The 20,673-nt window shown below is 40.7% G+C and overlaps 1 protein-coding gene across 4 annotated transcripts in view; it reads right to left on the reverse strand.

Moving 5' to 3' along the window:
* The window catches only part of SORCS3 (sortilin related VPS10 domain containing receptor 3), a 561,511-nt gene that overhangs the window by 57,363 nt on the left and 483,475 nt on the right, over positions 1-20,673 (reverse strand). For all 4 annotated transcript variants that reach the window (XM_073240462.1, XM_073240460.1, XM_073240459.1 and 1 more), the window contains exon 14: positions 18,822-18,929. In XM_073240462.1, the coding sequence (XP_073096563.1) occupies positions 18,822-18,929 (108 nt within the window). The remainder of the gene's footprint in view (positions 1-18,821; positions 18,930-20,673) is intronic.

The raw sequence follows: 20,673 nt of genomic DNA on the forward strand, positions 1-20,673 counted from the left end.
ACCTAATTCTGGTTTGGGAAAAGAGAAAACCCAGACTGCTTCTAATGATAATAATAATAAAATAAATAGCCCAGATAAAAGTTTCTCATCTGCTAGAAATGTTACTCTGAAGTCAGGGAGCTTGTCACCAATAAAGTAGGTATGGCAAACTCATCCCCATTTGCAGTACCTTTTTGGGGAACAGAGTGGTTCATCTATCAGTTGAACATGAAAACCCAAGAGATGGGTAGGGTGAAGGAACCAAAGGTGCGGAACATCTCTAAGAGGATGTGATTCCCAGTAAGAAGCTCCTTCTTTCAGAAAGTCTTCTGTGACTGTTTCAGCACCACTGAGCTCTCTTTCCTTAGAAGATCAAATGTCCCATCATCTCTACACTAGAAGTTCTCCACTCTCTCTGTCAATAACACTTAGAGGGCTTGTTAAATATAGATTGCCTGACATTCGGAGTTTCTTATTAGTATGTTTTGGGTGCCTGATTATTTGCATTTCTAATAACTCCCCCGATGATGCTGATAATCCTGGTCTTAGGACCACCTTTTAAGAAATGCTGCTCTAAACAACTTACCCAGAAATTTAATTTTCTTGTATCTTTGGTCAAATTTGTATCAGACAATTAGAAAGTTCCTTAAGGTTGAGAATGCTTTTGTTCCTCTTGGTATCCAAAAAGCCTTTTAAGAAGTATGACAAAGAATGACTGATTATTGAGTGCCAATGGAACAAGGCAATCTTACAGGGTTGCTTCACTCTCAAATATTTGGCAAAAAAAGCTGATTTCTAGCATGCCCAAATCCACTGTCATCCACAGTCCCACTTCCTTACAATTACCAAGATAAACTAATTTGACTTCCTTCTTTAGAAATGCATTATTAGGCCTCAGTAAAGTATATTTCCACCAACATAATCAAAATTCTATCCTATTACATAACACATGTGAAAATCTTGAAAATCACAATGACAACAAATGTTCATTATCATTACCATCATTCTCATTGCTGGAACACCCACAGACTGACGTCCAAGGCCCTGCCCATCAAGAGCTTTTCAGAGGTTTGGCTTGAAATCCCTGTTACAAGGTACAAACTAACCTCAAGTACAAAGGTTCTTTTTTTTTTGGTGACATCTTCTGCAGAGCCTTGGAGAAAGTTAGGTACCTCATACATAAATACAGACAGCTTTCTGGACACAGGTAGCCTATCCTTTAGTTCCCCTGAGGAACTTGCTCCCAACCACAGAACAAACTTAATGAATTCTCTAAGCCATTTCTCACCATATGGATTTTCAGGAAAAAAATCAATTAAAATTTATTACTTCTGTTTTTCTTTTTCTTTTTACCTCACCACCTGGATTTTTCCCACGAGAGTTTTTGGCTCCACTCAAGATTCACCTTCTTCTCAGGCTCTACAAACGTAGATCATCTCTCTCTTTTGTAAACGCCTCTGATGGTAAATTTCTGTACTGCCGATGTGACTGTGGTCGCAGAGAGTCTTCCTGTGCTCTTGTTTAACTGTGGTCTGAGCGTGGTGGCAAAGGTACTAGACAAGGAAATAGAGGACCTGTCTTTCCTCATCCTCGTCCGCCAAGGTGGGTGACCTTGAGCAAATTGGCTGGGTGACTTTGAGCAAATCACTTCATCTCTCCAGTTCACCTCCCTGTTACATGGTAATTTTTTAATCAGTGACATATATATTCAAAGGATGGAATGCAGAAATAGTCTAGATGGAATGTGGCCACTCAACACAATTCCTATGAGTTTATTTTCTTTCAGTCCAGCTGCATAAGCTATCTCCTGTTGACCCTGTACACAAAGGATTTATCTATTGGAATCATTCATCTTTGTCTCCTCGGGCACTTCTTTCATATAACAGATGCTCAATAAATAGTTCTGGGTTGACTAATGGATGGAATTAATCTATCAGAATCATTCACTTCTTCCAAAATTGGGGTAAAAGCTTTACCTGTTCATATTTCTGGGTCAAAGAGCACAGTTGAGTTGCGTGTCCTTTGGGGCTTATTAGAAAGACAAAATAAACAATCTCAGGACAAACAGCAGCAGATCTCTGTCCCTTGTTATGCTGGACTGTGCTAGGATTTCCACAAACAACTTTGATTTTCTGGGACCTTAACTAACACACCTTCTCTAATCCACCATCCAGACCTGAGTGAGCCTTGTGGAGGAGAGAGTGATTAATTTGAGGGAGGGAGGTAGTTCACAAAAATAAAAGACTTCATTAGAATTCCATACACACAGAGGGTTAGCTACTCATTAATTAAATGATTTCAAAGGGGATCTTGGTATATAATTGCTATAATTTAGATGGAAACAATGCCACACTAAATGTAATTAGAGAAGTAGTCAAGATGTTTTCCCCTTTACAGGAAAGCAACTCTGGGTCACCTGATTCTCCCCTATATAGTAACCTGGTTCTTTTTTACACCTCCAATTACACCAACTTTTATACAGAGATATAAAAATTGAGAGGAAAAGAATGAGGATTTATTACTAGGAAGCCACTAGAAATGTGCAAACGAAACAATGCTTGGGGAATTGGAATAGGAGGACTTCACTGCAGACTAGCTTTTGAGGGAATGTTTGATTGAACCCAACTAGGATAAACTGCTTTTTCATCAGACTTCCCCAGGACCTCCCCCTTTCCCTTACCTTCTTCAGTGACTCTGACACCTACATCTTGAGCTCCTCTACTAAACCTCCCATTTTTAACTGCTTGAAGAAAATCTGGAAACAGAACAAGGTGAAAGCCAACTCTGTCCGTTCCTCCCTGACTTTTCTCTTTCTGTTACTGCCTCAGTGAATTCTGCAGTCCAGCTGGAAACCTCTGCATTAGCAGAGACACAGGACTCACCTCGGTCCTCTCTCAGGACCTCCAGCTACAGTCAGCCCTTTCCATTACACTTCTATGAAATCACTCGCCAGCTCCATCTGAATCCACTCCCAAGCCCTGCTGATAAACGTGATGGCCACTGATAACATGCAGATCATGTACCAGGGACTCTTCTGAATGTTCCACAGCTATTATCTGTCTGAACTCCACACAATCCTTGAGAATCATAGGCACAGCCATTTCAGGTGAGGAAACCGAGGCTCTAGTGCTATGCTCAAGGTCCAGGAGGAACCAGAATGCAGTGTGGCATCCACATGAAGCCGAAGCTCCTACAGGCTGCACTCCCTTCTGCTGAAGCTGCGACTTGGGCTCAGGACCTCTTGCCTCCTCACTGGTTTCGCTTGTTTACACCATATACCCATCTTCATGAAACCTATCCTCTACCAGCTTCCAGACACTTTTCTTAAAGCATTATCCCAAGGACAATACATGCCTACTCAGAAACTGCAATTACAGAATAGGGACCAAGTGCCTAAATCTAGCCTTCTCTTCCAAATTTGGACCTCACATTCCTTTCCACACTTCTCTTTCTCCTTCCCTCTTTGTTCCAGCCAAACTAGCGCATTTCTCTTTCTACAAATGCCTGCTCTACATTAACAGTTGTACACATGTGCATATACACACATGTGCTAATGATAACTGTGGAACATTTAACAGAGTCCCTGGTGCATACACCTACACGCACATGCACGTGCATGCACATACCCCACATACACACACACACTTTCCTGATTCAACACCTTATTTTTGCCATGCTCTTCACTTAGGTATTCTATGTCTAAGTGATCTCTTCCTATTCTAAACTTTTGACTTTTCTATATGAGCAGATGGTGATCTTACCCCACGAGGGGAGAGGCCTTTCCTCGGTTTTTCTGGCCCTTATTGCATCAGTCACTCCATATTCTCCTTGTCTCCCTCTTGCTTCTCTAAATGTACTCCTCTGCCTCTTCCTCCTTCCCCCATCCCTGACTGTTGTAACAAGCCTTCTCCTCTGTCCTTACACTTGACCTTGGCAATCCTATTTATTTCTGTAAATTCAACCTCTTATGTAGAAAACTGTCAGGCATCTTGTTATTGAGCTCTCACAAGATTTGGTCATGACTATCATGCTAAGAACTTTGATCGTGATTCAGGAGCCTCCCTGCATTGGTCTCCATCTCCCTTCGCAGTACGATCTCCTGCTACAACCCACTGTTACTGGTGCGCAAGCAGAATTCCATTTGTTCCACTAAAGGAAGCACGATTTCCTAGTGCCTGCTTTTTTATGCTTCAGATGCCTAGCCCCACACCTTACCTTGTCCAAATTCTACCCATTCTGCAAGTCAAATATTAGGCAGGAATTCTTGGGAGTGGGGAAGAAAGGAGGGAAAGCTTTTCAAATCCAAATATTTCATAATGACCATTTTATATCCTCTTTAAGAAACAAAACTACTCCTAAATAACCCAGGGTTTTGTTTCCAAATATATGAGGTTTTTTTCCCTTATTTATTTTTCTTTAAATAAGTTTAATTGACAAATTTGATCTAAGTGTGCTGTTTACAGAGAACATGATCTCAATGATACCAGCTCTTTGAAATTAGTCCAGACTTTGTATGTGATCCAAGATAAGGTCAATATATTTTTAAAAATTAAATGTTTGCTTAAAAATATGTATTCTTTATTGAGTGGAAGGTTGTACAGAGAGGTCTTTTAAAACAAACTTGCTAACTACGTAGTCCACACCCAAATCATCCCAACTTTTTGACTGCTTGCTCTACTGGTTTCTCTGTGAAATTTACTAAAATATTCCCCTATGATATTGCAAATCTTCCATTTCTCCTTGAGTTTATGTATGTTTTTGCATTATGAAATCATAACACAGGTTTTGAGATTACTCTATCTTCTTGATGGATTATTCCTTCTGGTTTTAATTCAAATGCTAACTTTCCTATTATGCCTTCCATGACAGTTCCTCTTTCTTGACTCCTTAACTTCTAAGGAAAAAAAAAGATCCCTCTCTCCTCTGAACTTTTGTAGCATTTTCCCTGTATTTTGAGTATTACTTTTATCACTTTCAAAGGGTATCAAAATTGTAGAATATGTATATAAGTCTTACCTTCCTTACTAGATTTTAACCTCTTTAAGTTTGCCACTTACATAGCTGTGCCTTACACATCATAAGTGCTTGTTTATTTATTATTTGATGCCCAGCAGAATAAAATGATTAAACACAAAGGTGGAGGCATCAGATAGATCAAGATGTGGACCCCAATCCTGGACATATGGAAAGTTCTTTATACAGATTAATTAGACTTCTGTATTCTCATGCAACATGAGGATAATAGTACCGAACAGAGCTCTGAGTTTAAATGTGTTGTATATTTATAATATTTAGTATAAAAATGAAGAAGTGAATAATTTAAAACTACTATTAAATATCTTTTGTGTAATTGTACTTAGGATAACTTACTTTATGTCTTTTGTTGAATGTCTGAGAATTTTGTGGACAGATAGATCATCTTATGCTTTTATCTCCCCATGATCTCTACTACAATATTTTGCCAACAGTAGGTCCTACAGTAGAAGTTAAATAATAATAATTAAAAATACCAATATTAGTTATAATTTATTGAATACTGATAGTATGCTAACCATTTTGCATGGATTATCTCATTTTGTTTGTTATTCCCATTAAACAGATGGGGAAACTAAGGCTCACAGAAGTTGAACAACTCATCTATACAGGTTATACAGCAAGTAGGCATTTAGATCCAGGCATCCAACTGAGGCAGCTGCTACTAATGTTATAACCTGGTTCTCAGCACTGTGATCTCAGCACAGCTCATCCCCTTTTCTAAGTGTCTCATGACTCATTAGCAGTCATGTGAATGCACAGTTTGGCACTGAGGTAGGTACATGAGGGCCCTCTTAGCTCCAGCTTGTAATAGGCTGTTTGCACAAAGGGCAAATACCATGAAATATATAAAACTGAAAGCACAGTTGGAGGAAGGAAGAAAAGAGAAATCTGTAGAGATGTATCTAAAGAGCTCCAATTATGACCCAATTTGCCTCAAAGTCTAAACCATCTATTGTGTGGACAATTATGCACCTTGAACCTGAACTATGACAATCATTATCAACTTGGCCTCTAGTTGGGAAGCCCAGAGCCATGCAAAAGAACAAACAGAATTATAAAGTCTTAGTGCTTTAAGTGTCCTCAGGGATGAACCTTTCACCCAAGCCTCCATATGCTGACTGGGGAACACAGGGAAATCAGTGGACTGGACAAGAAGACCAGGAACAAGAACCCAAGTCCTCTGAAATCTAACTTTCTCCCACACTGGCTGCTTTTCATGAGAGACCTTTGCAGCTTGCAGGCTGAGTCACAATATGTCCTATGGGATGGTAGTTCTGTGAGTAATTTCTGGAGGAATGAAGAGTAGAGAAGTGATCACATCCAGGCTATGGATAACCAGGGAAGTCTTCAGCCAAGATCATTTTCCCTGCTGCCTTTTCCTTCAGGCTCTTGTGTCTTAACGGGTGCTTCGGGTTTTCCAAACTATAGCTTGCCATTCTGGAACTACAGATGTGTGCTACCAGGCTTTTCTAAAAGAGATGGTTTTCTCTAAGGTGCTAAGATATGGCATTTCTCTGCACACTCTATTGGATCAAATGCATCATCAGAATGACATAGACAATAATGTATCCTGGTCTCTGGGGAAATGAGGCTGTTCCCCTCTGAAGGCAGCTTAGCAGCCCTCACTGGGCTTCTAAGATAGGTGAAGGTCAGAGCCAAAGGGGTGATGGAGTCTAAGTTGGGGCTTCACTAGTGGTCAGCAAGTGGGAAGGCAGGCAGAGACCTTCCATTTAAAAATGAGGGAGAACCACTGTGGGTTCCAGGGAAGAAGACTTTTCCTATTGGTCTAGGTGCTGCCTCCACATTGACATGCAGGTAAATGTGCCCCAGGTCAAATGCTCCGCAATGACCCAGTGCGGCTGTGTGCAGTTTCCCCTATTGACACATTGGATTTATTTCTCATTCCTCTAAGTAAACAGTTAAACCTGCTGTGGATTCCAATGAGTCACATACCACCTTCTCTGCCACCTCCGTCCAGGATTCAGAATTAGCCATTGCTAGGAAACCACAAATACCAACTCAATCCTTTTACCTAGGCTTGACTCCTTTCACTGGCTGGATGTCAGTAATTTGAGAGCAAATTATTAGAAACCTGGAAAACAGTTCTGAAATGCCTGCAGATTTATGATGAAGTCATTTCACAAAAGGTCACAGGCAACCCTGCTATAATTAAATCTTTCATTAATTTTTAAAATATACAATAACTTACAAATGCAGCATAAATTAACCAGATGACCTTGGAGAAATTATTTAGAGCACTGCTTCATCAGAAGCCACTATCTAGCAATTTCCTGAATTTTTATTTTATGAGTGGGATTTGTCTATTTCCCACTCTTATCTTTTATTGGATTCCAGGAGCATGTTTACTTGAAATAATTTCTTATTAATTTACACAGAGCATTATTGAGCAATGGGAAGTGATGGTGAGTAATTAAGACTCTCTCTTCCTTTAGGTCACAGCCTTAAAGTTGGGACCCACACAATCATCCACACATAAACAAATGCAGCCCCTTTCTTCTGTTATCTAGGAGACACTTATTTTTCATGTGTACATTTGATAAATGACTTCCCTTTTCTCATTATAAAAAGAATACATTCTCATTATAAAAAATTTGAAAACTATAAAAACTATAGATGAGAAAATAAAACCCCCACTGGAGATAACCACTTTTAATATTCTGTGATGTTCCCTTCCATTCATTAACAGTATTGTTTATGTGATAGCTCCTCTCTCCCTCTCTCTCCCCTCCCTCTCCTTCCCTCACACACACACACACACACACACACACTGCCACCACCATGACCACCACTATGAAAAGCTCCGAATTGGATTATAGAACAAACTCTATGAATGCTGGAGCTGCAATAAACCTCATACAAAACTGATCTTTCTTCTGAAGGGTATGAAAGAGGTTTAAAAACATAAACTTCCCACCAGCAGAGACCTTGACTCTTTTATTTATGCTGCAGCCCAGCTTCTAGAATTCTTAGAACAGTGCCTACCTTGTAGTGGGTACTCAGTACATACTGTTGAATAAAGAACTAATACATGTTCCTGTAATAGGAACTTGATACATTTGGATCCATGAGTTTCTTTTTAAATGTTCCTATAAAGGTCCAGTTCTCTGAAAGGTCTAGGCTCCCCACAACTCCTCCTGCCACCTACCCTCTAAGCCCTCCTCTCTACTTCCATGTGGAAGCTTGCTGAGGACCAATTTCAAATCCAAGCAGAAAGAGCAGCGTTATAGGAAGGCCAGCAGTTGTCAGTCTATGGAAATTCGGGCCATATCCTTGGCTACTGGTGTGGGTCCCTGGCACCTGATTGTTTTCCCATTAGGGTATAGATGGGATGAGTGTGAAGGGAGCTCAGAAGCCACAGGGAAATTACAATGAGTGAGCGTGAGATATGAACTAGACATTAATGGAAACAGGCAGGGGATCAGCAGCAAGGCCTCTTGTGAGTGGAGCCAGTATTATACGGAGTAGTGATCAGTGAGATGGCAGGAAAGGCAGGTATTAAAAGGCTTGAAAACAAGAGGAGGGTGGAGGGGAGACAAAGAGACTAAAAGGCCCTGGATCTGAAGAGGCAAAAGAACAAAAGGTGATTTTTAAAAATGAACATAAAGAAATCATTCCGTATCCAAAGAACTTTAATTGTTTTCTGAAAATGTAGTGAGTTCCTTCCATGGGTTTTAAAGGTTAAAGTTCCTAACAGTGGGTTAGAGATTGTGGTCTGCAAACCTGTGAAAGGTGAGTTAAGGGTTGGGTAACGGAGGAGAACCTAAGAGATGGAAACCAAAGGGAGATGGATGGTGGAGATGGAGTTTCAGAAAGGAGGGAAGACATGGGAACTAAAGGAGCTGTAAGAGAAGGGGACAAGGAGGGACATGATTGTATCATATTTCTCAGTCTCCCACTGTGTGTCAAATCCTGAACCCAGAGAAAAAAAGAGTCAGAAAAAAAAGCATAAAATTCAGACATAAATACTTTGCAGTTCAGTCCAATAATACTGTCCATTCACCATGTCGCTGCTGAGCACCAATCATACACAAGCCTCCACGGTCAGCGCCGTGGGGGTGGTGAAGACAGTCACAGTCCTCATGAATCTTACGCACTAAAAGAACCCTCACACTCTAACTGCAGATCGCTAATATGTAAAACGATTAGAAAACTGTGAAAACAGGGGTGGCCAGGCCAGTTAACTAGGATGAGCAATTCCATGTGCAGGTATGCAGCTCAGAGAACTTCTCTGTATGTACTTGCAGGCATGTACAAAGATTGGAAAATGCTGTTTGTGATAGTGAAAAACTAGAAATAACCTAAATGCCCACTGATAGGAGAATGGAGAAATAAATGATGTATATTCCTATCATGACAGAATGCCAGATAGCATGAAGTGTCTGGACCCAAAGGATATGCCTAAGATAGATAATGCGGAGTGACAGATGCATGCAGGAGAATGACAGCATTTAGATAAAATATACCTCTTAAAAAACACATAAAGCAATACTACACATATGTCTATGGATAATTAAATATATACCAAATGTATCAATACATGTACTAGAAGAAGGAGATACATCAAATTTATGGCAGGCAGGATGTGTGGTAGGGAGTAAGGGAGAGGGTCTAAAAATGTGCAATAATGAGAAGACTGACTCTCCCTGAGACACCTGCATATTTATTTTAAAAATCTGAAGCCAAAGTGATAGTGTGTTAATATTTCTTAATTCCAGGTGGTTAGTACACAGGTGCCTGTGACATCATTCTTTGTATTTAAACATATTTTTAAAACTTTGAAAAAGAACTGCAGGGAAACAATATAGGTATGAAACTATGGATGTTGAATCTACGCTGGGAATCATAAACTCAAAATCTTACAGGAGCCGGGAGGACAACTTAAATGAATAATGAGCTGAAGAAACCAGAGGGAACATGTGTGCATCAGATGAGAGGTGGGGCAAGAAACAGCATGCACAGTCCCAGGCGGGCAGCTTCTAGCAGATTGTGGGACAATGGGCATTTGGGCTTAATGCTGCCAGATGTCTCTGACTTTGTGAATTTGGGCTCTATTAATAAAAAAAAGTACAGCCCAAATGAAATACATCTATAAGCCAAACACTGAGGCTTAAGACAGGAGTGCAATAAAAGGAAATGAGGAAGTGTTGGAGGAATTCCATAGGCCTTCCTGAAAGAGGTGAGACTTACCTGTGTGGTTAGGATAAAAAAGGCGGAAACTTCTGTGCCATTTCAAATGATCTGTCTGCTCAATACCCATGAGAGTGCAGGTGGAGAAGTAGTTTATGGTTAAGGAAAGTTTGTAGAAACTGTGTTAAAAATAAAAATGATATTTGCAATCTCCCCACAATCGATTAAACTCCATGTGCACTCTTGTTTGGGGCCAGCAAAGAATAGCCCATGGGACAAATTTGACCCACTGACTGTTTTGGACTGCCTGTAAACTAATAATAGTTCTTACATTTCAAATGGGGAAGGGTGCAGAAAGGAAGAGTTGTAATGTATGATACTAAAACTGTACAGAATTAAAATCTCAGTGTCCATAAACAAAGTTTTATTGGTACCCAGCGATGCCCATTTGTTTACATGCTGTCTATGGCTGCTTTCCTACTAGATCGGGAAAGTCAAAACAAAAACTTAGTGGCCATCAAAGCCTAAAATCTTTAGAGAAAAAGTCTGCTGACCCCTGCTCTAGTTGGCTAAAGTTCTTCCCTGAAGGTGGTCCATTTCTTAATCATTACATTATGGAGACTACAGATATTGCTAATGTCCCTCCATGGAAGTTATTTCGTTTAATTCTCACATCCACAAGAGGAAACCTGGCTCAGAGGGAGAGTCAGTAAGGCACTGAAGATCACATGGATGATAAGTGGCCTGTTGCTGGAGCACCGTCCCTGGAGTATAAACCTCCAAAACCCCTGCGTCCGGCTTCCACTCCATCCCACACAGCAACCCATTAATCAAAAATGCCTTTTCCAGCCAGGGTATTGTCAGCCTCATGTACATCCTACGATCATCCAAAAGCCCCTGTACTGGCATGCATTCTGCTTTTGTGTTCGTTGACAGAACTAAGAGCAAGCCTCTGAGCTGATGGTAAGTCTGGTGACAACCTGCAGGATGTGATCCCACAGCCAGCCAGAGGCAATGACTTGAGAGTTCCACTGGATTTGCCGATTACTCGAATGACTTACTTTGGGCAAAGTAAAAGCAGGCTCTTCCAGCAAACAACAGAGAATTGAAAAACAGATCAATGGAAGCAGCTGCTGGTTCATTTCCCATGACTTTATCAGATGCAGTGACTGGAGGCTAAACAATGCATTTAAGCTCAGGGCTGGGTCTTTGTGTTGCACTAAGGCTACATTTAAGCACATGTTCCCTGCTAAGCAAGTGGTCACGGTCCCTTAAGTGGAAAGAAGGTCTTCCCTGTTTTGTTAAAACCTCTGCAGCTTTGGGGTTTGCCTAATTTTCTAGGCAAAATGTTATCTCTGCCCCTTCACTTTGCCTATTAGTTCTGCTGGTGGAACAATGGATCAGAGATTTATGCCAATTGGAATTGGATTTATATAAGGAGTCAGTGAGGCAATTGGCCCTAGACAATTTGCTGAAAGCTCCTCTTGCCTTTCCACCTCTTGGTCTCTCCTCTACAGCCAGGCGCGTTGCTACTGCTCGGTGTGCTCACAGTGCTCCCCCGACCCCAGATGACCTCTGTCCCTCCTGGTTGCACAGCCAGGATGCCTTTTTTTAGCTACTCTATCTTCAATCCCTTCTTTGACATCTAATGGCCACTACAATTTGTCCCATACATTACCATTAATTGTTCTCTAGTTCTTTCGTGTGTTTGTCAAATCTCTTCAAACAGACTGCATTTGAATGGATCTGCTGGGGCTTAGCGTCTGCAGCGCAGTGGGCATTTACCAATTAGTGAAAAACTAACATCCCGCCACTCTGGCCCTGCACACCATGGTCTTTTATTGAACAGATCTTGGAGAATTCTAGTACCTTTCCTCGTATTTCAGCTGAGCCTGAAGTTTGAAATTCACATTCCTTGCTCTCAATTTGCCTCTTACTGAACATTGTGGGCTAAGCACTTAATTTCTCTGAGCCTCAGTGCCCTCTTCTGCCTAGGATGAGAATCTAATCTGCCTGACGGGACTGTGGGCAATGTCCACAGCATCAAGTTTGAGAAGGTGCTGAGTGAGATGCCAGACACAAAGGAAGGTGTTGAACAGATACAAGTTGGCTGCTGCTCCCTCCTGGTAAGAAGTACCTATTTTCTTCCAGGAAAGCTGTACCTCTCCTTTTGGGCCCCCACCTGCCCCAAGGCTGCCAGGTTCTCTCCTGCCCCTACAAATAATCAGCTAAATTACAGTCAATTGGTTCAAACATTTCATATCAGGAAGGAATTTCAAATGTTGCTTTGAGGATGCAAGAAAGCACTGTTTTGCATCTGAGTCCACACCTGAGCCAAGCAAAAAGGAGATCTCCTTAAGGTGCTAATTTGTGGGCAAATAGTGCACCAAAAGGCATAAGTACTCTAAGAGCCACATACATTTTTAGCTACAGAGCCACTGCTAGGGACAGCAATAGGCCTTCTGGCTTGTCAATCATCCAGCCCCATTCTCAGCCTTAAGTAATAAGAACAGTCACATTTCACTGTGAATTAGGCTTGACTAGATGATTCCTAGCAAGGTTACTAGGGAGATGTTGAAATAATAACATTTGAAAAGACAGTGGGAAAAAGAGCAATAAAAGTAAGCAAATTCCATGCCTGCAAATAGGGGACTATCTCTCCCACACAAACTCCCTTACAGAGCTGCAGTGTAGAAAGTTCCACGAACTGCAAGCTGTGGCTTCTGGGAGAAGTGGAAGCTGGGAAGGTTCTTGTGGAAGGTGGAGGAAACCAGAGAGCACTCCCAGAAGGACCCTCACTCTCTAGCTGCCCTTTTGCATCCCACAGCGTCCCACGCCTGCTTCTTCGCCCTGCTAGACTCATCTCTGCACATGGACAGACCACTCTGATTCCTCCCCACTTCCCAAGCTCCCATAACGTGCAACCACTGGATGCTGAGCATAGCAGTTCAGAATCCAGAGAAGTCAACAATCACAGCAGTGGTAAGATTATTGGGGCCCTTAAGAGTCACATGTTAACTCATTCACTTCCTCATTCAGTACATGCATACTGTTGAGTCCTCAGTACCAGGGCAAAGCTAAAAACATGACACTCAAAGAACAGATACTTGAAGATCCTGCCTCATGGGAACTTAAAATCATGTGTGCGTGTGCATATTTACACACATACATGTGTGTTTATCGTTCTTAGGGATAGATGAAAGTGGAGGTGGAAGCTACTAAACAATTCAATTTTCATTAATATTTACTGTCCAAAGTATTGTGAAGGAAAAATATATACAAGGGAGAGGAGAGCGTATAGCATGGGGACCCAACCTGACCTGGCAGTTTAAAGAAAGAAGTGCTGGAAGAATGGATGCCCAGGCTGAGACGCGAAAGACACTTTGAAGTTCGATGTTCCAGTGGGGAGGGCAAGCACATTCCAGGCTGACACACGACACAGACCTGGGGGCAGGAGGGCACCAGTGGATCAGAGAAGGGTGGTCAGAACAAGGGGACCAGAAAGGACGTACCAGATATGTGGGCAGTGCACACATTTTAGGCCATTTAATGACTTTGGACTTTATCTTAAAGGCAAGGGAACATCCTCCATGGGATTTGAGAAGAGGCGTGGCATTATCATATTTTCAATTTCAAGAACATCACTCTGGATCCAGCTCAAATACCTAAACCTGACCTAAGACCCTTCAGTCTCAAGCCCTGAATACCCACTAATGCTCCTCCCTTCACCAGTGCTCTTTCCTGTGCCTTTGAATCATTCTCTCAACAAATAATTACCGACTTCCCACTATGTGCCAACACCCCTTTTAGGCACTGTGGTTATAATGTTCAACAAAACTGTTAAAAATTTGTGCTTCCTTTGAGCTTACATTCAATTACATATTAATTGGTTCTCCACTGGTGAACAGTTATTGAAACTTCCAGACCAACTCAATTGTCACCTTTTGTATGTGTGAAGTCTCTACTTTCCTCTACTCTTATCCTAGTTATATAAGGAAGGTGCTGAACAGACACAAGCCGGCTGCTGCTCACTCCTGGTAAGAAGTACCTACTTTCTGCCAGGAGGTCCTTGATGAATAATACATCCCCATTTCCTCAATGCATTGGCGTGAGAGCTCCTTAAAGGAAGGAAACATTATATCGACCTCTTTGATACCCTTGAAGAGGGTCTGAAACTTATTAGAGGCTCATTAAATGTTTTTGAATGAGTGAACTGTGTATTAATCAGACTGAGAAACAGAATCAATAGGATATATATATATTAAGAGAGAGAGAGAGATTTACTATAAGGAATTGGCTCATAGAATTATGGAGGCTGACAAGTCCCAGAACCTGTAAGGGTAAGCGGATAAGCTAGAGACCCAGGAGAGCTGACCACCTAGGAAGCGTGTATGTTTCGGCCAGAGTAAAAGGCAACAAAAAGCCATGTCCTGGTTCAAAGGCCGCCAGGCAGAAGGAATTCTCTCTTACTCAGGGAAGGGTCAGCATTTTGGTTCTGTTCAGGCTTTCCATTTATTGAGTTAAGTCCCACCCACATTAGAGAGGGCTATCTGCTTTACTGGGTCTACTGATGTAAATGTTTAGCCTATCCAAAAACACCCTCACAGAAACATCCAGAATAACGTTTGACCACACATCTAATTAAACTGAGACATAAAATTAACCATCACAAACTGATACATATTTGAATTTCCCAAATGAAGGTAACAAGATAAGGGAAGAAAACCACAGTGTGAGTGAGCTGGCCCTTCTTTTTCCCTGATCTACAGAGTCAGGGTTAACAGGGAGTGGAAGGATACACAAGTCAAATAACCTACCTCATTAATAAGTTTTTGGTTAAATGGCAAGATCAAGCCTTCTTGCCCTCAAATGGACTCTCTGTCCTTGCAGTTCCTGAGGAACGTATAAAACTGTTGAACTCCTGCTTCAATTCTTGCCATTATCATTCCATGAGGGAAAATCATTAGTCAGCACCAGTAGATAGTTGATTTTAAAGTTCTTTTCAAATCTAAGGGAGAGACAGAAATTGCCTCTTGGCAATCTTTCCAGGGCTCACCCTTCTGATTTTCTGAAGAGCCCTGACAATAACCTAGATTATTTTCTTACTAGAGAAACTCTGAATTCGGTAAAAAATTAAAAATAGTAGCCTGAATTGTTTATACTTGGTTGGCTACAGCTTTCAAATGAAGCAGCTTGATTTCATGAACAGACAAGGACATCTTGGTCCCAAATCCCATGTAAGAAAATTATGCACTATTCTAGCTCCTTTTCTACTGGCTAGTATCTAAAGTATCTTGATAAGCAATGTGGGCATGAGACAGAAGGCCTGCCATGCTCTTGTAGAGTCTTAGTGGGAAGGAAAGGAAAATAGGAGCTCTATCTCATTTTTCAATAAATGGTTTGGCCCTGAGGTCAATCTCCCTCATATTCATGTGACCAGCTAAACTCTATCTGAAGGAGAGAAAAAATTATTACCATTTAAGATTAGATGAAACAGAATTTAAACTGTGGCCTTAAACTTGCTAGGGAATGACAGGTCATGTAGAGAGTGGTATACAGGTAGCATTGTTCAAAGTAATGCCCAGGAGAAACAGGCATATAGTGTGTTCAAAGAGGTCTCATATGAGAGAATGCAGAATGAATCACATTATAAGATAAGGAGAAAACAAAATAAAAGGAGGACCAGTTTGTCTCTGTGGTACAAAAACAGGGAATGCCTGAATTTAGGACCATATACATCTTCACTGACCGAGATACTAGGATCATGTCAGATTTGATTGTGATGAGCATCCACGTATGGCTTGATGAAGTCAAGCAGATTGCACAGCCTTCTTCAATGTGTGTACTTTTGTCTTACAGAATTTAGAAATCAACACAAACTTTTTGATAGTCCTTTCAGAGAAGTCTTGGAAAAAAAGGAAGTTTTTCTTTCTCATCTACTGATTAAGTGAAGTATGGGAAATAATTTAGAAAAATCAGCTCATGGTCAGAGATCCTCATGAAAAAAATGTCAATATTCCTGTATTTAATATGCTTCCTGGAATTCATAAAAATATTTTTAATCTGGCAGAGCATTCTGGGTAATGTAACAGAGTCATTTGTATGTCACATTAATTTAATGTACAAGCATGCAAAATCCATGAGGACAGGGGTTTCTCTCTGATTTGTTTATCTAGAACAGTATCTGGCACATATACACCACCAATTTCTTTTGCAGTATGACTTCACAAAGGTCTTTTAAGGATCCTTGATCCTTGGGATTTCTCTCTCTGTATCTCCATATATATATATATATATATATATATATATATACACACACATACATGTACATATGTGTATGTGTCTATCACACATACATGTGCATATATATATATATTCACTATACATATATCACTACACATATATCAAATCATTTGTATTTTTGAAATAAAATTTATATTTTGATACTGCCTTGAACATCCAGGGCTTATGCTACATTATTGTTGCTGTGTGTCCACCCAACAATGAAATGGTACACTCTAAGCATTAATAATATACTATATCTTACACCACCTATGGCCTGTACAGCTAAACTTGCACACAATGTTAACTCCTAGTTAATAAAATAATTTGACAGTTTAACAACAGAATCTATTTGTTATTATAGGCACTTTAATTATAAATTTTGATGGTGAGTCAATTCTGTTTTGGGTTGTATTAAAATGGGAAGAAATGATCAGACAAAACTCAGATTAAAGCCTTTCATCCCAAGCAATAAATTCTATAGGAAATCCTTGTTTACATTTTATAACAGAACTGCTCAAGGAAGTCCTAGCATAGCACAAAGTTTGCATCTAAAGACATCAGTTACTAGTGTAACATACCCCTTGGGAGGATCACAGCAGCCCCTGATAGGGTTTGACATCATGTCTTTCCATCTCCAACCACAGAGCTCCTGGATCCAAACCAGGACCTAACACACAGCAGATGCTCAAAAACGAGTGTTCAGTCTTTAAAAGACACAGTCCACCACTCTCAGAGGTGGAGAAAATATTTCACTGACCATTTAGAAAATTCAGAGAGAATTAAAGAAAAGAATTTAAGATGAGTCTTTGCTGTACTTGTCCCAAATGATTTTAAAGATATTCTTGTGGAAACACCCCAATTTTCTATTCTGAACCTTTTTCAATAATGAGGACACTGGGAATCCTATAAACCCTTTCTGTAGATAAATCCTGTAGACAGGGGACTCCTTTGCAGTGTTCCTGCTGAATTTCCCAAAAAGGCAAAGATTTTTAGTATTTCAACATTTTGGAAAGAAGCAGAGGGAGAGATTCTGTTCCACAAATGAAGGTACAGAGTTTTAGCATGGCCGGCCGGCCGGCAAGTAATCCACAGCTGCAGGAATGCACAGAATCCTAACGTGGGTGCCTTAACCCTGGGATCAGACTTGTGTTCACTTGTTTGTTTTTCCCCAATTTGTGCACTATTTTTCATCATGGCTGGGTTCTTTCTGTCACTCTGAAAGCCCAGGGGAGTGGGCCGTCAACCCTGTGGATGGAAGTAGAGGTGTGGGACATGGCCAAGTGGTCAAATCAGCAGCCAGATTACAACATTTGGTCAAAACTGCATAGCTGCCATTTTAAAGAATTTTAACTGACGCCTCTAGGAAAAAGGAAAAGCATAGAACTAGCTGTCTCCCTCTGTATTTGCATCCTCTTCAAAGCCTATCAGCCTCATATTGGGTGACTCAAACTATAAAAACATTCCTGAGTGCAAAGGCGAAAAGAACAGTGGTGTCCCCTAGAGTAAGAAGAAGACATGCTTCCCCCAAAGCAGCACAGAAGCATCTATGAACTCTGCTGTGCCAGTTCCACAGTCCAGCAAATTCCCCTCAAGCTCACCCGGCAGACTCCCTTCCTTCTGTCCCCTGAGAAATCAACATGTAACCTCTTCTAGTTGCTTGGGGAATGGGAGAGGTAACGGGTGCTATTAGTGGGTGGAGGGTTACCATGATTATCTCCCCATACACTGCTACCCTACACATGTGCACAGAAACACACACAGGCAATCAACTTTTTAGGAGTTAAAATTTGATATACATTTAGAAAAGAGCACCAACTTGTTAACATTTTCTTTACTATTTAGACAGTACTTCAGGGCTTTTTCGAGCTATAAGGTCATCTATTTTTAGTGTAAAGGAGTATAGAAAAATCTCCAAGCAAATTAATCTTGAGTGGAAAAGCAACAGTGTATGTGCGTTGTGGGGGGCACGGATTTTAGGAGTTTCTCTGAAAATATTCCCTGATTTCAGTATGTTGGCTGTTTTGCTCCTTCTGTCCCTGTCTCTAGCCCCCTACTGGACTGTTTTACAAAGAAAGAAAACATAGTTACAGAAAAGTTTTCTGTTTGCTTGGAGTTTAGATAAATGGGAATTTGTTACGCTTTAAATTACATTAAATCTTAACTTGTCAGTTAGAAGCCTAGTTTCGCTAATTCCCTAAGTAGCCTTTTGAATTGGCGGGGTGCAAGCATAAATAGTTCCATTTTACAGATGAGGAAACTTTGACCCACAGACTGAAATGTTTTGGTGTAGGGAAAGCTCCCAAGCCTTGGTGAGAGAAAACCCGGGTCTGGGTCTCTGGGCTCCTTCCAACCACAGCCAAAGAGGTACTCACGTCATGATCTGGGTCTCCACTCCTGCCTCCACAAGAGCCCCGTCAACAAAGAGAGGAACCGACGTGAAACCGTACTGGTCCCAGGAGTGGCCCTCGTCAAAACTCACCCTGGGATGGAAACAAGTACATGGAAGAGACAGCTGAAAACACAACCACATTCTTTTGCAATTTTTCAGTTATTAAATTCTCCTCCGTATCTCACTCTCTGGCAGTTTGGATTATCAATTGTCATTAATCTTCAGCATCTCCCCATATTATTATGAGATTTGATCAAAACTGCATTTCCTGGCTCAGGCAGAGACAGCACCAGAGCAGCAGAAATATTTCAACATATGAGAATTGAAAAAAAACAACCCAAGCAGGAGGGCTTAGTGGATGGAGTGTCACGTTTCAAGTACTCAGAATGGAACCCGAGGTTCAATTTACAGCACAATCAATTCAGCCGTTGGAGTTTCTGACACAGATAAATTGAGTAGTGCAGGGTGTACCCTATGGGAGGGGAGGTGTGTGTCTTTCAGATCAAACCTTAAAAAAAGCAATTTCCTATTTGTTCAGAATGGATGTTAGTATCACTTTCCCTCCCTGGTGCCATTTTAAGAGGCTTTTAGATATGAGTACTGAGTGTCTGACATGTTCTGGGCAACACTGCGCCATCTCTTGTCCGGTGGTGAGAAGAGGTTCTGGCCCTTTGTGGATACAGCACCTGAAACTCTTAAAAGAATGCTACTAGTGGGAGAAATGTGAGTAATTCTGATTGCCTGCTTCCTTTCCTTCCGTGATATTATCAAGTACCCATCCTATTTTTTTTTTTTCCTTAACCAGGGTGCATAGTCCAAAACCCATCTCCTCTGGAACCATTTTCCTGATACTCCTTCCCCAGGGAAGCTGTATTTGCTTCATTTCTGTGATCCTTCTTGGCCAGGTTAATTCTTAACTCTTCTCTGACTCTCTAACTCTGGATTCTCTGAGTTCATCTGTAGGAACTCTATGTTCTTGCAACACTTGTTAATGGATATTGAATCTATCATCTCAAAATTTAATCTTGGGAGTTCAGATGTTAGATATGTCTTGCTCTTGAATGGCCCTTTAACACCATCTACATATCTTTATTATTGCTTCTTACCCAATGTAACATATACTTTCAAAAAAATTTCTGATTTTTCCACTGAACTGTGAGCTCTTTGAGGTCAAAGACCACACTATTCATTTTTGCATTCCTAGTAGTTAACAGGAAAAAGGGCACCTAGTTGGTACTATATAAATGTTAAATGAATAAATGAATGAAAAAAAAGAATGATTAACAGCACTCTTCCAACCCATCCATTTTTGACTTATACTGGCCTCCACGAACTGGATGTGGGAGTCTCCCCATTACTACGCAACCTATTCGGTCCATTCTCTACATAATCACTTCTTTGTCTGTCTCAACTCTATCTCCTTGTCTTATCCTCTCTTACCCAATATATTAATTAAAAAGATTAAGAAGGTCAGTCTTTTTACCCAGCCAACAACTCTTGTATTTATGGTATACCTAGGACTATACCCACAAACAAAAAACAAAATCTGCCATTAAGCTTTTATGAGTTCCCAAATTATCAGTGTCTGTCTTGACTTTAAACAACTTTATTGAGATACTTTGACATGTAAAAATAACTTTTATTTGTTTATTTTTACTTTTTTTTGATTTTTAAAAATTGAAGTATAGTTAATATTGACAGATAATACCTACACTAGTTGGGGTGAGCATTTAATAACATATTTATATTTAAAATGTACAATTTGTGGTATACATTGTAAAAAGATCGCCACAGTCCAGCTGGTTTCCGTGGGTAGTGGGAGGAGGGGGCAGGAG

Source organism: Manis javanica, chromosome 7 (assembly GCF_040802235.1).
Source record: "Manis javanica isolate MJ-LG chromosome 7, MJ_LKY, whole genome shotgun sequence".
In the NCBI taxonomy this organism is placed as follows: Eukaryota; Metazoa; Chordata; class Mammalia; order Pholidota; family Manidae; genus Manis; species Manis javanica.